This window comes from Drosophila pseudoobscura, chromosome X (assembly GCF_009870125.1).
Source record: "Drosophila pseudoobscura strain MV-25-SWS-2005 chromosome X, UCI_Dpse_MV25, whole genome shotgun sequence".
In the NCBI taxonomy this organism is placed as follows: domain Eukaryota; kingdom Metazoa; phylum Arthropoda; class Insecta; order Diptera; family Drosophilidae; genus Drosophila; species Drosophila pseudoobscura.
In genome coordinates this window covers 15,652,584-15,672,417 of record NC_046683.1, presented here as the reverse complement: position 1 = coordinate 15,672,417, position 19,834 = coordinate 15,652,584, and the positions used below count along the sequence as shown (strand labels likewise).

General features: G+C 43.5%; 1 protein-coding gene and 1 long non-coding RNA gene across 2 annotated transcripts; one reads left to right on the top strand and one right to left on the bottom strand.

Moving 5' to 3' along the window:
* The first annotated feature begins 1,208 nt into the window (after positions 1–1,208).
* Positions 1,209–7,468, top strand: LOC26533839 (uncharacterized). The gene is made up of 2 exons (XR_001452725.2): positions 1,209–1,654; positions 6,794–7,468. It is a non-coding gene; the product is annotated as an uncharacterized lncRNA (long non-coding RNA).
* Positions 7,469–14,179: 6,711 nt separating this feature from the next.
* On the bottom strand, positions 14,180–15,495 carry LOC6901289 (uncharacterized protein C7orf26 homolog). Its single transcript, XM_002133954.3, has 2 exons — positions 15,309–15,495; positions 14,180–15,238 (listed from the first exon to the last, which is right to left on the bottom strand). The coding sequence occupies exons 1-2, from the start codon at positions 15,409–15,411 to the stop codon at positions 14,238–14,240; spliced, it is 1,104 nt and encodes a 367-aa protein (XP_002133990.2). The 5' UTR covers positions 15,412–15,495; the 3' UTR covers positions 14,180–14,237.
* Between the last annotated feature and the right edge of the window lie 4,339 nt (positions 15,496–19,834).

Here is a 19,834-nt window from a genome sequence, read left to right as displayed (position 1 = left end):
TTGCCATCAAAGGTGCCAATATATGGAGAATCTAGTCACTATCTGTTTTAAAGTTATCACAACGATATTTTTGAGTTTATTGTTTTCTTACACAGACCGAGAATAGGTATCGGAGTCGGGATATATACATATACAAGACACTATACATATCAAGCATATCTATCTGAGAAAATTTCTTTATTAATTACGTTTTTAAAAAAGCTTGGTATTCCTTGCAACACTCAATATGTATGGGCCAGACTCATGTAACGAGAAATCGATCAGCACTGTTTCTCAACATGGCGCGGATTGAGCAACATTTTGAATACCCTGGAATTCGATATCTGCTGAAACAGCATCTTCATGTATAATTAACGAAACAGGGTATACAAATGCCCATACTCCGGTGGACAAGCAACAAGTAAGAATTTACGTGACAATAAATGGGAGTATTTGAAAATAGTTAATCTCTTAGAAAATGTATTCATTAATCGGATAAAATTATGTGGGCAGGGCTGAGTGCTCTATCTGGCTAATAATATTCAACGGAATATCAAAATTGAGGGAATATGCTGCTGCTGCTGTTTGAGCAAAAGTGCCTTGTGCGTCTGCCCACAGTGGACAGAAAATCGGACAGAAAATCCAGATGCGTATACACAGGGCACTCAGCTCAAGACCACCGCTGTTCCACGGCAGAGTACATCAGTGCTGCCATGTTTCCAGAGACAATATTAGCTAGACTTGGAAAAAAATATGATAAAAATGGCTAAAACCCATGAAACTAAATAAACCTCCTCTTCACTATTTGTATTATTATTATTTTTTTATAAATTAAATTCAAATATTTTTAACGCAATTCGTAGTTGTGGCAACATTTCCTTGTCTTCGCAACTCATTTCTGTAAAATTTCAAACAGGATTAAAATTAATTCAAAAGTTATTAATTTAATAAATAAATCTTAAGCTTTAGATTAGACTTGACGTTTTTGTATGCAAACTGTTGCGCAATTGAGTTTTTTAAAACATACATTTAAAGCTAAAAAAAGGGGAACTATTTTTGAAAATGTGCTAAACAGCTTTTAAAAGCTAATCCAAGTTTGAAAATGTAAGAGGTGTACAGCTCAATGGCGCATTCGCTCAACAACTGAGTGAAGTGGTTGAGTGGATTTTTGAGTGAGAGAATTGGAAGAGAATGGAACGTAAAAGTCCTCTTTGAGTTCAATCATAGCCGAAGTCGAAGCCGAGCCCGAACCCGAAGCCATCCGAAGCTCATACAACATTTGGGGCCAAAGGACGAACTGTGGCGCCGGATAACGGAACCCAAAGCACCGGAACACTTCGAGGCGAAGCACGCGGCGCACGGAACGGCACGGCAGCCTAACGGTAAACATTGAATCGGCGGTGTTATCATCCTTCATCCTCGTCGTCCGGTTACTGTTTATTTTTTTTTGTTTTTTTGGCGTGCTTTTAGTTCGTTATTCCGCTGACCGCTTATCGTTAACTGTTAACTGTTAAACGTTTACCGCTATCCGCGGACCGGAACGTTTACCGCGAGCTGGACTGCACCGTGATACCGTTACGTTACGCGCCTTTGAAAAGCCAGCCACACAAAGAAGGGCCATGAATGGAGCAGAACAAAGAGTGCTGGCCATTAAGTAACGCCACAATCCCCGAATGTAGGTAAAAACCAGACGGGCACCCACACACACACACACACACACACACACACACACAGCCGTGCTTGGCCAGGGAGGAGGGGGAGGGAAACGCCTGCGGTTAGTTTTGAACCCGTTTAACCCGCTCGACGCTCCCGCCAGGATGTGAGATGTGCGGCTGGATTGACGGCAGACGCCGCCGTGTGCGGAGCAGGCCAAAAACTGTTGCATCCTTGCCAAACCCTTAGAGAGCATGTACATATTTCTGATCCAGAATCCATCCTAACTCCTGGATCTCAGAGTCTGTAGGAGTTAGAGCAAGCGAAAAATGGTATATTTACAATTGTAATTAAGGACTCCATGCCCAAAAAGTGTACATAATCTGATATGCACTGTAACAGCTAGATCGATCAAAGATCGATGGTTCCCCAATACATAGGGAGGGAGGAGCACTCTCCACGCACGTTCTTCAATTGCCTTTGCACGCGTCTTCATTTGTCGAATTATCTCCGGCTCTTTTCTGGTATTTTGTGTGTATTTTTTTTGTTTAAGAAATTTATTGTATGCGCAAATAAATAACGACGAACGCTCTCAGGCCTCCGATGCTCTGAGGCCCATTTGGCGGCCTGGTGCTAATAAATATGCGAGATGACAACAAAATTATTTGAACAAGTCGAAGCGAATGAAATGGGAATACGCAACAGAGAAAAGGTTGCATATACTACAAACGAGTATGTACAAATGTATAGATGAGGGGGAAAAAAAAACACACACACTCATCATAAATTAAATGAAATTGACAAATGTGAACGCGATCGAAGAGAGAAGTTTCGGCCCCATGAAGGTCACAGAACCTCGGCAATTGTCCCATGATCTAATCCAATTGTTGACTTCAATTTCGACTGTGATACCCAAGATTATGCTGAAATTAAAAAAAGAAAAAGTGTACGAAAAGATTTATTGCTACTTAATAACGATAGATCTAATAGTTTGAAGTCCATGAAGGCCACAAGTTAGTTCGAATTTTTTGGCATCTTCCGCTCTTCTGAATATTTTTCTGGCCTCAATCGATTCCAAAGATACATAGATACCAGAGCACTTCCCCCTCTAAATTTCGTATGAAAATTCTTCAATGAAAAAGTCTCTCACGAGCTCTCGACCCTGGCATACTTTTGTTGCAAAAATCCAAATTTAATGAAAATTCGAAAATTATTTGAGATTTATAATAAATGAAATTAAATTTGATTTTGTCTCCTGGTTGTTTTGTCAATTAAAAACCGAAAATACTTAATGAGGCACGTAACAAGCCAGACAGCTGTCCGTAGGAGAGCCTAGGAGGGCTTGGGGCATGCCCCTCGTACCCCACATACGCGTACGTATCGGTCTTTCTCAGTCCAAATTCAGCGAAATTGTCATTAAAGAAGCTCGTAAAAATTTGAAAACAAAAATTGCGAATAATTTATACGCAAAACAAAAATATATATATGCACAAAATTATATAGATCTTATGCGAACAGATCGCATATGGATAGTTTATGGGTTTTATGGGCTTGAGAGGATTAGGGGAAGACATGGAATTGCTTTTTTTTTTTTGGATCGGACTTAAATCTTTTAGCGTGGCGTCGATTTGCAATAAATATATACTCTGCGATTTATAGTGTCATTGAAAATCATAATTTATTTATAATTCCTATAGAACTGTCACAGATAGAGAGAGAGAGAGAGAGGAAGAGAGAGGGAGAGAGATGCATCTGTGTTTGTATCTGTATCGCTGCGTGTATCTTGGTATCTATCCATAGAATGTATCTCTGCACCTACATAGATATTTATTATTATTATATTTTATTTAATTGACGCATTTAGTCCATAACAACAGCTACAGCAACAGCAACAGGCACGGCAAACGTGTAGTGCATATATCATCGATATGTGGAAATTATATCTATAATGATATAGCAGATACACACATGTATCTGTACGTACGTGTATCTGTATCTGTATCTGTATCTGCTGCTGATACACACGCATGCCAGAGTCTTGCATATATCCGAATATATCGAATTGGAAGTCAAAAATAAATATATATTTATATATGAACAAATCCAATCAAGTGTCACACACGCGCTGGAATATGACAACAACAAAAAAAAAAGAAGAAAGAAAAAAATAATGGATGGATGAACCTCTGGTTGTGGCTTGACCCGCAAAAACAAGGTTCATTCGTTGGAACGGAACAGATTGGAAGTAGATCCTACCTATATATATTCCCTGAAACTTTTTTACAAAGTGAAAGAAAAAGTGCTCCTTCTTTTCTGTAGAGACCATCCAATCCTATTCGAATATATTGCCGCAGAATATGTATTGGGGTAAAAACTGACCTTACCACCGCAGGTTCCACTGTGGGCGAGTGGAATGCCCCGAAAGAGCGGTTATCTATGCCCTCTTCCAGCACCCCAATTTGTTGGTAATGAGCCATGTGGTCAGCGCCGTGGCATTAGCTGAAAAAAAAACTACAATTGCGATAACTTAATGTGTGTGCCCTGCCCCTGCACCGCCCCTGCCTGCCACGCTTTTACTTGGACTGTGTCCGCTTATCAGAATGTGCAGAAGTTCTCTTCCACTGATAGAGCGGAAGTGAGAGGGAGAGAGAGAGAGAGAGGGGGACAGGGTCGAAAGAGTCGAAAGTCGAAAAACAAACAAGCGTTTGTATTATTTTTTTTTGCCGCCAACTTCGTTGCTAATGACGACACAGTAGGGGCGGAAGGGGGAGGTTACGGGCTTACCTGTACGGGGGTGTACGGGCTGGATGGAGAGAGGGAGGGCAAGGGGTGTCAACTACTGCCACACTATTTGGAAATCGTTAACAACGTCAATGGCAACAAAAATGCAGCCAAATATTCTGTTGCTTCTCCCCCTCCCCCTCCCCGTCCCCCTCCCGCCAAGCACTCCTGCTCCTCCACAGCGATTCTACGCCATTGATTCGAAAACGTCACACAGTCGTCTGTCGGTTCCCTCGATGAAGTTCCGTTCCTCCCAGTTGGACGCCGATGCCGGTTCGGTGCGGTTCGGCATTGGATTCGATACGGTTCGATTCGATTGATTCTTAACTGTTTGCTTAATGGCAATTTGAATAAAAGCCAGTACGAGTACGGGTACGAATACGAGTGTCGGGTAATACGACCCATGGGTTACCCTCATTTTGGGTGCAGTATATAAGGGGAAAACAGTAGGAAAAGCTATACGCTCTGGCGGCCCACTGGTTATTGGGTATACAAAAATATATGTGAACAATGGCAATAACCGTAATGGTAACAGCAGCCCCCAATAAACAAATTAATTTCCATGGGAGAGTGTTCCACCTCAGAGAGTGGAGAGTGCGACGGGGGCAGGCGTCGCTGCCCCTTTTCGGAGCAAAGTATCTCCAGAATGTTTGAAGATAGTTGAGATAGGAGAATTGCACAGTTGGGCGCCGGTGCCGCTACGGTTCGGTTCGGTTCGGTTCTGTGTTCTGTTCGGATGTTTAATTGCAATTGTAATACGAATTATCAACAATGGCAATAACAATAACCGCAAAGACAATAAACACATTTATTTTGTCATTCTGATGATCGTAGCGTGCTTGGACGGAAAGAGACAGACAGACAGACAGATAGACAGGAAGATACATATATATGTACATACTATATGGTGTACAATAAAGTCATATAAAAGAGAAACCGCCTCGTGATTGTGATTGTGATCATCATCATCGTCGAGCATCAAGAAACCGCGACAAAAACAATCAAGATTGATCGCAATCGGAATCGTTAAGTGTTTGCCCTACAAAGATCTATTCCACAGATAGATAGATATGAAGGACTTTGAGATCATATTGTTCCTTCCTTCAGGGATCTTTGAGCGGCTGCTCAACGACTTCTACGACTGACCTTATCTGTAATGAGTCTGTGATAAACATTTTCCACCCAATGTAATCGCTAATGATCATTAAGTGCAGCTATCTAACAGATTGTATCTGCTAAGTCATCTGCAATCACGGCGATTTCCTCCCAGTTTGATCAGGCATAATGAGCTCTAAAAGGTTGACTAGTCATGGATGGGATTCTATTTGGCCTGAGAGGCACTAATAAGATCAAATATCATCAAGTTTTCTCACTGATTGCTTACACCCGCTAGTCACTGATTGATCCAACATTTGCACAAACAGCGAGTCGAGCATTTTTCACTCTATTGCCGAGTATTTGCTGATCTCACAAAAGCCAACCCAGGCCCTCCCCTCAGGCCCCTCCATTCTGTCGTTAATCGATCCATTCAATTACAGCATCAGTGTCTGTTTGTGGAAGTAGTTAGTGCCTTTCAACGTGACGTGTCAATACTGCGGACAGTGTGTGTTGATTCTTTCGATTATTTTTGATTATTCCGTGGAGTTTCATCGAAGGATGACACTTTACCAACGACTGCTTTGATGCTCTCTTCTGCTCAATCCCCTCCTCAAATGCAGTCCTGATTCTCATGTAGGGCATTCAAAGGTCAGTGCCATCCCTATGGTCGCCGGCTGTGCATCTGCAGCTTTCCACACGTCCGATCTCATGATTCCATTTTCATTTTTATTATTTTTTGTTTTTTGCTTTTGATTTTTTTTGCGTGCTCGATTAAAATCGCTCGCTCGCTCGCTCGCTCGTCTCTCGTTCAGTCGTGCTCTCGGTTGATGGCGTTTTCTATTTCCAATTTCATTTCCATGTGGAGTGGGGGAGGGGCGGCGCTGGCAGGGCAGCGGCAGAGGCAGCGACAGCGACAGCGACAGAGAAGCTGAGGCTGGGGTCGCTCTGCGCCGTGGCCGCATCGCATCGCACCGAATCGAATCGCAGTCGCGCGCTGTTTTCAGTTGATTTTGGCGCGTTGTCGGAGCGACAGAGGATCGTTGAACGTTGACGGCATTGCACGCGTTTTTAGACGCCCACGAAACGCGATCCGATTGGAAATTTGTGCTGCTTGCCTTTCTGATTGGGAATCACGACTGATAAGCTCTCCCCCCGTTCCTATCTATCGCCCGTCCCCTCGCACTTATCACAGTGTAACACTTTGTAACACAGTGTGTGTGTGTGTGTGCGTGTGTGTGTGTTTATACAAATGCATTAACTGTAACTGTGTAATTGTTTACAGCCTTCCTCCTCTGATAACGGGCCGCATAAATTACGGTGAAAAGCAGAAAGCTGATTGAAAACTTTTCGCATTTCCCGATATTTTTTTGAAGGCAATCTTGTTGTTGCCATTTTTGTGAATTTTTTTTTTGTTAATGTGCCAAACCAAAGAAAAAAGTTAATCAAAACTAAAAAATACAAAATAAATCGGAAATTTGTGCGATAAGCCAAGCCCCCCTCCAGCCGCGCTCTCTTTTGAACGGAAGCTAACGGGAAGCTGATAAACAGTTTGGCGCTCAAAAGAGTGGAAGGAGTGCTTCAAGAGTGGAAATCAGCAAAAGCCGGCATCATCAGCAGCAGCAGCAGCAACGGAAGCTCTCAAAAGAGAGCAAGAGGCCAAAAGCCGGCAGAGACGCGCTCAAAGAGAGGCCGAAGGAGCAGCAGTAAGAACCGTTTAATGAACAGAAGGAGTCTTGTGTAGCGGTCAAACCAGAGCCAGTAGCAAAAGCAAAAGCAAAAGCACGAGCAGATCCAAGAGAGAACGAATAAGAAGCATCGAGCCGAAAGCCGGCAGCAGCAGGCGGCGCGCTCGAAAGAGAGGAACACGGCAGCGCTCAAAAGAGAGGCCAAACAGACGAGGATAAGCCTGGCCGATTGAGCTCTATTCGGCTCCGCTTTGAGGTGAGTTTTGAGTGAGTTTCTCTAGGAGGGGGTTGGACCGAAGTGTAATCAAGCAAGGTACATCGCGACACAAAAAACCGCTACAGAGCGAATGAACGGGAATGCCGCCTCACCTTGTGCTGTGATACACCTTTGAGGCAGGCAGGCAGCCCTTTGAGTGAGGTTTTATCTTTGGGGTCTAGTGGCAGGGTGAGGGGGGTAGAACCACGTCTGCGCAGTGTGAGACGGGGGTCGAAAGGGGGTGGCCAAAGGGCGGCTGGACTGCCAAAAGAGCAGAAGGCGGAAAAGAGATGAAACAACAACAAGAAGAGCAGCCCAAGAGAACACAACAACAAGCAGAAGAAGAAGAAGAAGAAGAAGAAGCGGAAGGAGAAGCAGAACCAGAAGCAGAAACAGAAACAGCAGCAAAAGAATGTAACACAAAAACAACAACAAAATCAAAAGCAGTGCAAACCAAAAAACAAAAAAATACCAAAAAGCAGCCATAACGGGACAAGCCGAAAAAAAGGCAGTTGAAAGCGTTAGCGGGGCAACGGCGGCCGCAAAAAAGCATCCCCGCAAAAGGCAGCGGCGAAAAACAAAAACGTGCCCCACAAATATTGCACAAATCTTATTGTACAATACGAGACGAGACGAGACGAGGCGAGAGAATCCTGAAACGAAGCAATATCCTAAAGCAATTTAATCGTCTATAGATATACGGAGTAGCTCCATACATCTAGATTAAATAAATGTTGAAATATTTCTGCAAATAGAACTAGAAAATCGAGAGATTGTATTTTTGTTGTTTTTTTGTTTTTTTTTTTTGGTGTGTGCCAAAATCAAAAGTGTGAAAATATAATCAAAATAGAAAAATAAATGCATAAATTAGCTTAGAATAAAAAAAAATACAAAATTAAAATTGATGCCAAAATCGAATAAATAAATAAAGTGTGCGCGATAAAAGAAAATGAGATAAATTTAAATGAAAAACTAAATAAAACCCAACCCAAACCAATCCGAAAATTCCAAAAACAAACAACAAACAAACTCAAACAAAAGCAAACAAACAAAAACAAAACTCCAGGCGGCTTCTCGGCGATGACGACAACAACAATAGGAGCCACAGACGCACCAGCAGCAGCATCACTGGAGCTCCAGAGCAGCGCAGCCCATCTGCAGAGACAAAAGGTAAGTGACCTGCCACCCAGCTACACCCACTTGCAGCACAGTCCCCCCCCGACCAAGAAACTCCCACTCGAAACTCCCCCCGCCCCCCACACGAACGAACATCTATGCTCGGATGACGAAGCCTTTGATACCCTTTTCTATAGTTCTAGTCATCCGATTAATATATAGCTAATTCCCACTACGAGTACTAAATCTTATTGATTTTCTTAAAGTATCTATCGTATGTTGGGATAACTATCTTTCACTGATGTTTTGTTGGATCTAGATTAGAAATCAATGCCCTTTGGGAGGAGTCTCTCTGCAAAGGTAGATCCTAGATCCTCGCAATACCCTCTGCAAAAGGTATTTGTGGAGGCAACAACAAGAAGCAATTAAAAATTCTCAGTTGGCTGCGCCGCGGCCGCTGTGCCCGGAGAGCGGGTAGTGCGAATTTTTCATTGCATACGCACAGGGGCAGCAGCTGTTCGATCTGCTGGGGAGAGCAGCAGAAAGGAAGTGTATCGGCTGGGCGGGTTGCTGGAGATGTATGGATGTTGTGGCCAGACCTGGGCTGGGCAAAAACAATTTTTTTTTTCGCTTTCTTGGGGTTTTTTTGTTGTTGTATTGGATTCCATTGTTGCCGCACAAAGAGTGCGCCTGCGTCTTCCGTCAGAGAGCCATCAGCAGATAACGGAGAGGGAGAGAGAGCGAGAGAGCGAGACTGTCCTGCTCAACATTTGAGTAGGGAGCTCCAACTAGTCGAGGCTTTTGATACCCTTACAGCTCCCTTGTTCCAGAAATATTTGCATGGTCCATCACACAATACGAGAATCATTATACCCTGTGCAAACAGAGTGAGAGAGAGCGTAAGGCGGAAGCACATGGCCACCAAAATGAGAGCAGTGACGGAGGGCCAGCCAGCACTCTCACGTTTCAGAGAATTTGAGTTGATTTTGGGGCTATCCGTTGGTCCCACAGTGGAATCAACGAGAAGTTTTCAAACTACTCGTTACAAAAACTAACTTTTAGTTGCCCTAGCGATTACCACCTCGATCCTATCGTATCCTTGTTTTGGATAGCCTTAGCCCTGTCGAATAGATCACAAATAGGTCGAGTAGTATAGGCAAAAGTACGACCATTAAGTCTTTCAAATATATTTACTTTGTATGGAAATGTCGGAGGAAGAACTAGAGAAACCCACGAATCTGATTGGACTACGAGGCTGTCGTGTTTTTATTATGGAATGCCCATAGTACGCCTGAGGCATCGTGATTCCAGTCCCCGATTCTTTTGGGTTGAGTGAACCCTGTTTCTCCCTCGCACTCTCTCTCTGTCTGCCTCTCTTTTGGCGGTTCTCTGTGGGCTCTCATTTTGAGTGCATTCTCCGGCGGCCTTGAGTCGAATTGAGTTTGAGCAGGTTTCGTGCAGACTTTTGCCTCTGGCTTACCACACACACACACACACAAACAGGAGACACACACACTGGACTCGTTCAGCCGTAAGGGCCACCGGCGTCGGCACCGCTCCCGTAGCCGTATCTCGGTGTCGTATTTAGGCCACCACCACCCCCACCCCCAGCCACAGCCCTATCCCTACCCTTATCCAGTCGGAGTCCTGGGCATCATTTCGTTTTCAGATTTCCTTTTTTTTTCCTCTTTTTTTTTTGTATTTTTTTCTACGCTTTGTCGAATTGCGTATTCGGTTTTTGGCTACTTTATGGGTCCTTTCCTTTTTTACGATGCTTCAGCTCCAGCTTCTGCTCCTTTCGCTTTTCGTCTGCCTTTTGTGGCGTCTTTCTTTGGCCTCTGGTGCTACTTCCGCCTCTTGGAAGCCCATCCACAATGCCAACACGAGGGCAACAACAAATTGGCGCCATTAGTGATATTGTAATCAAGACATTAGCATACACACGTACTTTCATACACAGCCATAGGATATATGTACCTACAATACGCAGGATATGGCATAGGATATATTCTGCCAGGACTCGGGGGGTTCGGTATGAGGCAGAGTCCCAAAACTGAGGGCACAGCTGAGATTCAAACACCAACAATGGGTATTTTTAACCATTCTTTGGGTACTCTTCTGTTCCGAAGAGTCCTTTTTCGAGGAACTTTAAACTTACTCAAAAATGTAGGTCTCTAAATTTATTTGAGACTGCCACCGCCCTACTTTCTGTCTCTCAATTCGCCAATTTTCCCCATCCGCACTATTACCAATAAAATTAGTGACAAACACCCCGCCCGCTCCCCGCTCCCCGCTCGCCGTGCCCCGACCCACTGACAAGTGTCGGCTTAATATTCAATCCAGCGAATGCACAAAGCGAACCCCAAGGAGCACGTTCGGGTTTTCCCTGGGGGCCTGGCCCCAGTGCAGACCCCCATAATAGCACTCATTAGGGCGTTCTCCACTTTAAAGTTGAAACCTCACCTAACCATATCCATGCCCCCCGGAACCCCGTCCAGCGTTCTCGTCTATCCCCCCCGCCACCTCTCTGTGTGGACTTTTCGGTTGTGTTCTGTTCAATCAAGAGAAATCAGGGGGAAAAACAAACCGAAAAGCAAAAAAGAAAAAGATTTGCAGACAACAACCGATGTCAAATAGTAGTGTAAAGCAAATGTTGTGTGTTTTAGGCGGGTATATCTATACCGTTAGATGGTGGCGCAGCGAGAGGGAGAGGGAGAGGTAGAGAAAGGGAAAAAGAGCGACAGGGGGCACCACTAATGAGGCCCTTGGGGAACATATTAAACTTCAGACAGTGGCAACAACCACACACAAAGAGCCACGCCACAAGCACACATGTCCGTGCCCCCCCCCCCTCCCTCCCTCCTTCCATGCAAAAACGGTGTGGGGGGCCAGCGGGTACGAATTTTCCTTGGAGCTCTTCTTTGGAGAGGAACTTTTTAATTTTCAAAAAGAAACAACAAGAAAGAAAAGAAAATAAAAGAAAAGTCCGTTTCGAACCGAAGCCCTAGCTATCCTGGCATATCCACTGATTCAATGGCAGCTACTTATAAGATCTGGAGATCTGCTTATCATAGCATATCATATAGATATAGATAGGGAAAATGATTCATTCTGTGCATTTCTAGAATTAAAATTCCCAACACTGTATTACATTCCAGTTTCCAGAAAGATCTCAGGGTTTTCCTTAATTCCATTTCGATTTTCGTTTGTATGGGTTTCAGTCTGTTCCACACTCTTGGCCACTATCTTGGATAGTTTGTCCTTTCCCAGTGCTGCTGATATTCCAACTGGTCCGCCCTGGTTCTCCCTGATCCGCCCGATTCTCTCGTTCTTTTCCGGGGCGGAGTAAGGGAGGGATTGATCCGCAAGGCGCTTCCAGTGAGGACGTTGCCTACCACCTCCTTCGGAATTTTTCCATGAAACAGCAATGAGCAAGATTATTTTATTTAATTTTTAATTATTTTATTTTTTATTAATTAGGTTTTTATTTATTTTTAATTTTTATTGTGTTTTAGGTTTTTTTTTAAAATATTTATTTATTATTTAAATTTTTTAAATGATTTTCCAGAGAATGAAGCTGCAACGAATATCTGCGTTCCAAAAAAAGACCAAATAATATTAAAATAAAAAAAAAAATGCTCAGAAGAGTAACGGCCACACGTGTCAGGGGTACACGATTTTCGTAGGCTGCACAGGGTATAGTGAAAGCACGGCAGCTGGATGATGCAGGGCGGGCCGGAAGGGTGGCGCCAGTGTTTGAGAGGGCACTGGAGGGGGGGACGAATCACAGTGGGGACTGGAACACCACATCCTCCAACAAACCAAAAAAAAAAACAAAAAAAAAACAAAAAAAAAACCGAAAAAACTTCGACGCTCGAGTCCTCACAACTGACTCACAAAATTAAAGTAATAATAACTTTGTTTCAACCTCCCCTCCCCCCCCAAAAAAAACCCCACCTCCCCTACCCGCTCCTTCCACCCATTCTCTCTCGAAAAACTTATATTTTTTCTTTTCTCTGTTTTGTTTCTTGCTCTCCCCTTGCCCTCATGCTGCTTCCTCTTCATTTGCCCTCTGGCTGTTGCCCCTCTCTCTCTCTCTCACTCTCAGTGACGAAAAGTTGAGGGAAAATGGCTTTTTGGATTTTCCCTGAGAGTGAAATTCAATTCAGTTTGCCAAAAAAAACACAAACTTGCATTCAAAAAATCTTTCTAGATCTTCGAATCATTTTTGCGGTTGAATTCGCTTCTACTTTAACAGATTCCGTGACAGACTGTCTCTCAGAGAGATTTCTATATGTATTTATTTTGAAACTGTTTCCGAATAGTGTGGATTTTGGATATGCGTTCTTCTGAAATGCCATTCCACTGCATGCAGATTATTTCGCCTCGAACAGGCAGGTGGCGGCCTGTCCAAGGGCCACGGGAATCAAAGCGACTTGTGAACTTTCCAACACAAACACCAGCAAAATAATAAAAATAAAATTAAAAAACAAAAAAACAAAAGCCAAAACCGCGCTCTCACGTCTGGCGCTTTTGTTGGCTCAGCGACAAGGCAAACAAACAAACAAACACACAGACACACACACACAGACACACACACACAGACACAGAGTGAAAGCAGGGGAGGGAGCACCAAGGAGCAAGCAGCAAGGAGCAAAGTCAAAGTTGCGAGTGGCCCAAAGTAATATTAATGGGCATGGCAGTTCATTGTTTAAATTTCCGCCCAAACCCCCCCGCGACCGCCCCCGGCTTATTAGTCCAGGACTGAGTGCTGGACCCTGGACCGTGGACCCCCAAAAAAGCAGCAGCATCAGCCTACACAAACAACTATGCCACGAGTACGAAGCACACTCGTTGGCGCTGGGGCGGTGGGGGAGCACTCGGCAATTATTTGCATACAACACTCAAGGAAGCGAGGTAGCGAGTAGTCAATAGATGGGGCGGCGGTAATTTATGTGTATGTTTGTGTGTGTGGGTGGAAAAGCTGGAAAAACATTATAAATAAATCCACAAATATTTGAACCCAACTCCATATGCCCAAAGGGCGATAATGGCTTCCAAAATAAAATTCAAGAGAACAAAAACTGAATAGGTTCGTTTTTGCTCCTTTTTCCACCAAAGAAAACACAAACACCACGAAAATACTACAAAAACAAAAGTAAAAAATTCCATGAAAATTGCAATAAATTCATAGAAATTGAGTTTTGGATATACAATATGGAAATTTTCTACTACTGGCCCGATGGAACGGCCTTTTGGCGGAACACGTGCCGCGTCACCTCCATTTCCTGGCAAGGGGCTGTCATAAATAAAAACAATTCCTCACAATTCCTGCAGCACGCTAAGCTCTAAGTGAGGGTGACCAATCGGGGTTCCAGCAAATAAATAGAACAGCCCCTGCTAGGAGTTCCCACCATTTCATCGGCCAATGCATTAGATCGCCAGCAACAGTGATGCATTCTGCCTTATCGCTGGTCTCCAGAGCTACACAGCTGTGCCGAGGGTCGAGATATTGCGGCAAGGGATATTGAGGCTTTATGGGAGGGCCAGACCTTTCTGGAGACTCCTTTTTTGGATGGATCTGAATGATAAACTCGACCATTTCCAAGATTTCTTGTTTACATTTTATTCAGAAACTTTTCCAGCTGATAAACAAAGGGGTGAAACACCTACCGCCTTTTCTGAGAACTTATAACGATGCTCATGAGCTTGAAGGGTGGCAATAACTTCACTGCAGCTAGCAGCGGATACCGATTGGCTATGCACTTGGAGGAAAGGGCAATCTGCACTGCTTGGGCGAACCGTGCCATGGATCTTTGATAGGCGTCATCGTGTTCTGGCTTCACTTTCCGTGCACGCAATCGAGCGCAGTAGCTCTGCAAAGACTTGATAATCTGCATCAGCTCCCTGTTGGGTAGAACGGTCGACTTGTTTACGGCTGCCACTTGCTGGATCGCTGTCAGGAGAGATAAATGCAGCTTGCTGTAGGTGGCTCCCTGGGAGACCAATGGCGCCAGTACTGTCCATCGCAGGAGGCTAGTCAAGGGGTTGACGAATGGCCCTGGAGTGGCACCGGCTGGCAGCCCCAGGCCAGGCGGAGGAGCCTGGCATATGACGGTTGGGTTCTCAGTCATCCATTCGGTAAAGACATCTAAGAGAGCCTCCGGCGGCGGTGTTAGGCCGGCCGATCGCTTCTCATTAAGGTAGAGATCGGCCACAGCAACCATAAAGCTAGCCGCAAAGTGCGGCACAATCATGGACAATTGCTCCAGTTTCTGCCTTGCAGGTAGCGAGTGCAATGTGAAATCAGCGGCAATTTGTTTGGTAACTTCCTGGCTCAGTGTGCTCTTGTAGCCGACTTGCTGCAGCCAGGCGCCGGCCGCGGTGAGCACTGGGACCACTGATGCCGACACGGCAGTGCTTACTAGCTTGACGAGCTGGCTGCTGCGTCGCGGTGATAGCTTGCTGCCAAAGAGTGCATGAAAAATGTCATCCCGTCGTGGTCCTGGCTTCGAGAAGAACTCAATGAGCGCAATCGTCAATTGATACTCTTGCATGAACGCCATCTGGGTCGCGCGTCCGCCTCCATCATTGATCCGCTCCAGGAAAATATTTTCCGAAACGATTTTGATTACCAGATCTTGTGTATTTCGGCCAACCAAAAGAGTTTCTGCCAACAAAAAGTGAATTGCAATAGGCTTCAAATAACCTCCACTGATCCACGTGCTGCATGTACATACCCAACAGAATAAGTGCCTCGGAAGCGCATTTTGGAAAGTTTTCGGGCTTCAGGCTCGGATTCAAACGAGAGGCCTTGCCGCGGGCCGCCACTGACGAAGACATCTTTGAAACAATATTCGATGGTACTTTAAACACACGAGTTTTTGGTTTGCTCTACAAGTTTTTAGCACGTGGCGTTGCCATTCATTTCGATGGACTCTTATCGATACCCCCGCTTGATGCCTCATCGAAAAGTAGGGTATTTCCGAAAAGGTTTAGCGCAGCTTCGAAGCGCAAACGAACTTTTTCTTAATTTGTATTTGCATCCGATCTTTTTCACTCAAAATGGCCAAGTAAAAAGAAACAGAAAGTTATTTGAATTAAACCTTGTGTTGAATCTTTTTTCCACTCATTGGAAACACTTCTACCAAAGACTAAGCAATACCGAGATGTTGTATGAGGGACGCGCGCGGCGTTTCAATTCTCTTTTTACCTCTGATGCGTCTCTGACTCAGAATCCCATTGCTCAAAATTGTGGCTAAGTGGTGCTGAAAATATTAAGCATACGACAATGACTTTTCGCCAGAAAATAATTCTTAGGTCGATTATTATTATGCAGATGAAGAAGAAATTCGTTTTAGCGCTTAAAAGCGTCAATTGGGCGACGAATGATAAACAAATATAAATGATGATAAACGATGATGCAAACTTTATAGATTTATTTTGTATTATTATAGATTTATACCAGCCATGCTCCGGTTTTCGCCATTGTTTGCGGCTACGATTTCGGAATAATTGGTACGAATTGAAATCTGTGAATCTAATAGGATCCCAAATCTGTAGAATGAAAATAATATATTCAATGGACCTTAATAATTGTTTTATTTATTTTTTATTTATTAAATACTGATTTTATATCATTTGAAAATAATCATTTCAAAATCAAAGTGAAAGATTTTTTTAAATTTTTTTAATTGCATATTAATTTATTATTAATTTAATTATATTATTATTATATTATCAGTATTATATTTTATATTAAAATTAATAGTGCTCGGAGGCCAAGTGTTTCCATAAATAAAAAAAAATAAAGTAAAATAATGATTATGCGTTTTCGGTTTTGATTCGTAAACTCAGCGACAAAAAAAATACGCACTCTGATATTTTATGCATTTTTGACTTCTCCCGCGTGGTGTTTCCCCAAATGTTATTCGATTCGTCTAAATTTGATTTTGTGTCAATAATAAATCAATTCCAAACAAAACCACATACTAAATTGTTTGAGTTCATATTCATAAAATTATAAAAAAACAATGTTTCCAACTAACATTTTTTTCGGTCATTGAGTAATTTGATTAAACGAAGAAAAAAAATTCAGTAAAATTATAGAAACGATTTATTCAACAAAAACTACATTTTTTCCAATATGTTATTTTGTTTTCTATTAACTTATTATAAACAGTATTATTGCATCTTTTTTTTTTTAATTTGAATTAATTAATATTTTTGGTATCGCCCTTGGCTTTTATTGGGCATCGAATCGTATAAAGCTTATAGATATTCATCCGTTATATCCTCAGACCAAACTTCTTCTATAATTTCCCCTAACTCAAGCGTAGTTTTTGGCTTCCACTTCACTTTTTTGGGCTTAGAAATTCCCTAACGGATTGAGGTCGGGACTTTTTGTGAGTTCTCATCAAGACATTCAATTCCCAACCAATTTTGAACCGGTTCATAATCGATGTTAAACTGCATTTGCTTGAATCATAGAAAATGAGCAAAAGTGCACGAAATCTCATTCCATTTTCCATTCCATCGAATGGAATTTCAACAAATTACCGTTATTCTCACTTGGCCGAGTCCGTGAGAGGGAGAGAGTGAGGAGGAATGCAACAGAAATCCTAAGACTTAAGAGGAACGTAACGGAACTGCTTATTATTATGAAAATGCCATCATCGTTGAATGTCAAAATGGCAGGACAAAAACATTTTGTGCGCACAAAATAGTACAGCACAGTGGAGACCCCACTTGACGGATGTGCACGTATGTATATAGAGAAAGAGAGGGGGAGGGAAAGAGAGATGGAGACTTGAGGGGTGCTAAAATTCCAGAAGCTCTTAGCGCCAGTCAAAACCGCAGGCCCCTTGGTCGTCTGCTCTCCTCTGTCGCTGGCTCTGCCTCTGCCTCCATCTACTCTCGTTTTTGGACTTCCACTTCCTCTGTTCCTCTTATTTGCCCCACTCATTTTTCTTCTCCTCGTCCGCTTCCCCACTCACTCACTCCCGCGGCTTTCCCGCGTTCTTTTCACTCTCTCTCAGTCTGTGTTTGTCCAGGGCTTGGACTGGCATTTTAAGTGATTTAATGTTTGGCTTTTGCTGGAGAAGACCCAAGATGAGGTAATGGCAAAACGAGGAGCCCAAAGCCCCCACCAGACAGAGAGGCAGAGAGGCAGAGAGGGGGAGGGACTGGGGAATTTTTTGGTCGGACAGAAAGTGGGGGAAAAATGCTGTCGCTGCGGAAATATTGCCAGGCAAATGTTACGCATACTCAGCATAAATCTGTCCATGTACAAACATCATGCAGGGAGGGACTCCCCCACAGCCACTGGGAGCCCAGAAGGGCGGCACTGTGTGCGGAGGGGACAGGCGGGATCATTGGGAATCGGGCCAACAATTTATGCCACAGGTGCTGGCTGGGGCCAAGAAAAACGCTGTCGACGCGTCGCCCATTGTTACCCACAATTAAACGCATTTTACCCTGCCGCCCCCCGCCATAACTTAATTTCTGCCTTTCCATTTTCCCCAGAAAAGCTGATGACTGGCGGAGTGGTGAGTGGAGGGAGGTCTCTGTTCGCAAATTGAAGAAACGAAAAAGTTTTTGTAGATTAAGTCAACTTCCAGTTGGTCCTGGAACTTTGGAAAGCACAAAGATAAATATGAAGATAGATCAGGAAATTAATGAAATGGCACCGAGAGAGTTTAAGCCAAGAAATTAACAAAAAACAGCAGCAGCAACCAGAGAACCAAAGGAGGAATGTATGGAAAGCCAAAGAAAAAAGAAAACTTTGGAGAAACCCTGCCATATGTCCACCCAGAGATAAATAGCATAGTACAAATTTTAATTATGATAAATATTTGGTTTTAAATTTCCTGTTTTATTCACTTTGATTTAAAAAAAACTGCTTTCTCGAAGGCCGGTAATTTGTCGGAACGAAACATAATAACGGGTGCTGTTAAGCGCAAGCACACAGGGTTGCTTTGATTATTGCATCAGCTGTTTAGGCTTTGTTTACTGGAAAGCGGCTGCTCTTCTTCTTCATCTGGCTTTCCCAAAGCAGCTGTCCATAGTCTCTTCTTCTTCACCGGAAACACTAGGAATCAATTAAAATAAAAATATTTTATTTTAGAATAAATATCTTACATATCTTACAGTCAATTTCCACTCTCGGTATTTGCACCGATGTTTGCTATTGGCTTAAATTTAAAAATCTAATTCGACTATTCTGCAGAGCCTTTATCTGACTTTCCATCTGAATATTGCTTTGATTATCCAGCCACGATCCATTATCGCCATCAAATCATTGTGAAATTTCCCATTTTCACTTTCCAAAACAGAATCTGAGCGGCAATTTTTGCCCGTGGAAGCCACAACTAGCCGCAGGAAGGACTCCTGTGTGTGTGGGTTGGGGTTGTGGGTTGTGGGTATCGGAAAACCCCCAGTCAATGTTGTGACTACCACTTGTCGGTCTCTAGGGCTCCACCCACAGTCCACTCCTGTCATCCAGCTGTCTCTCTGCCTGGTCTCTGCTGTATCCCTGCTGCCTCGTTGGCCACTTTTGGCTTTTTGTGCTGACATCGTCTAATTTCAATTTATTTAGCCTCCCAATGACAAGGCACAAAATGCACTCAGTGCGGGGGACAGGACAGGGCAGGACGGGGCAGGAGGATTGGGGACATGCTTGGAGTGCCTGGCTAATTTCAATGTCCTCAGGCTCTGGCGCTGTCTCCTCCAAGCTCGCTGGTGCTCCCCAAAAGTTATCCAAAAGTCAGCAGAAAAATTGCCGGCACTCGGAGAATTTTGGCTTGTCTCTGCTGGCAACCGAAAAATCAACAAGTGAAAATGCAAATGTGATTATTTATTAAGCGCTTTAAATATTGCCCCCCCCTGCCTCCGTCCCCCTGCCAAGCTCGGGCTTGGGCTTCCATCAACAGGTTACAGCTCGAGAATCGAGAAGGTCGCAAGGTAAACAATTTTGGTGTCTGTTCGCCACACCCCCACCCCCCCCATTCTGTCGTCTTGGTCGCGTTGAAATGGAAATTCATGGGCCAATTGAAAATTCAACAGGAAAATTTATAAACGATTTCTGGCTGTTATTTTGTTCTCCTTTTTTTTTTTGGCTGGTAATTGCCCGTAAGACGGTTTTCTTTGTGTCCCCATCCCATTCGATGCCCCTCATTTCCTGCCTCACTCTTGATTAAACGTCAATAGGATTAAAGTATTCCTTGTGCTTCTTTACTTTTCCCTTCTTTGGCTTTGCTTTCCTTCA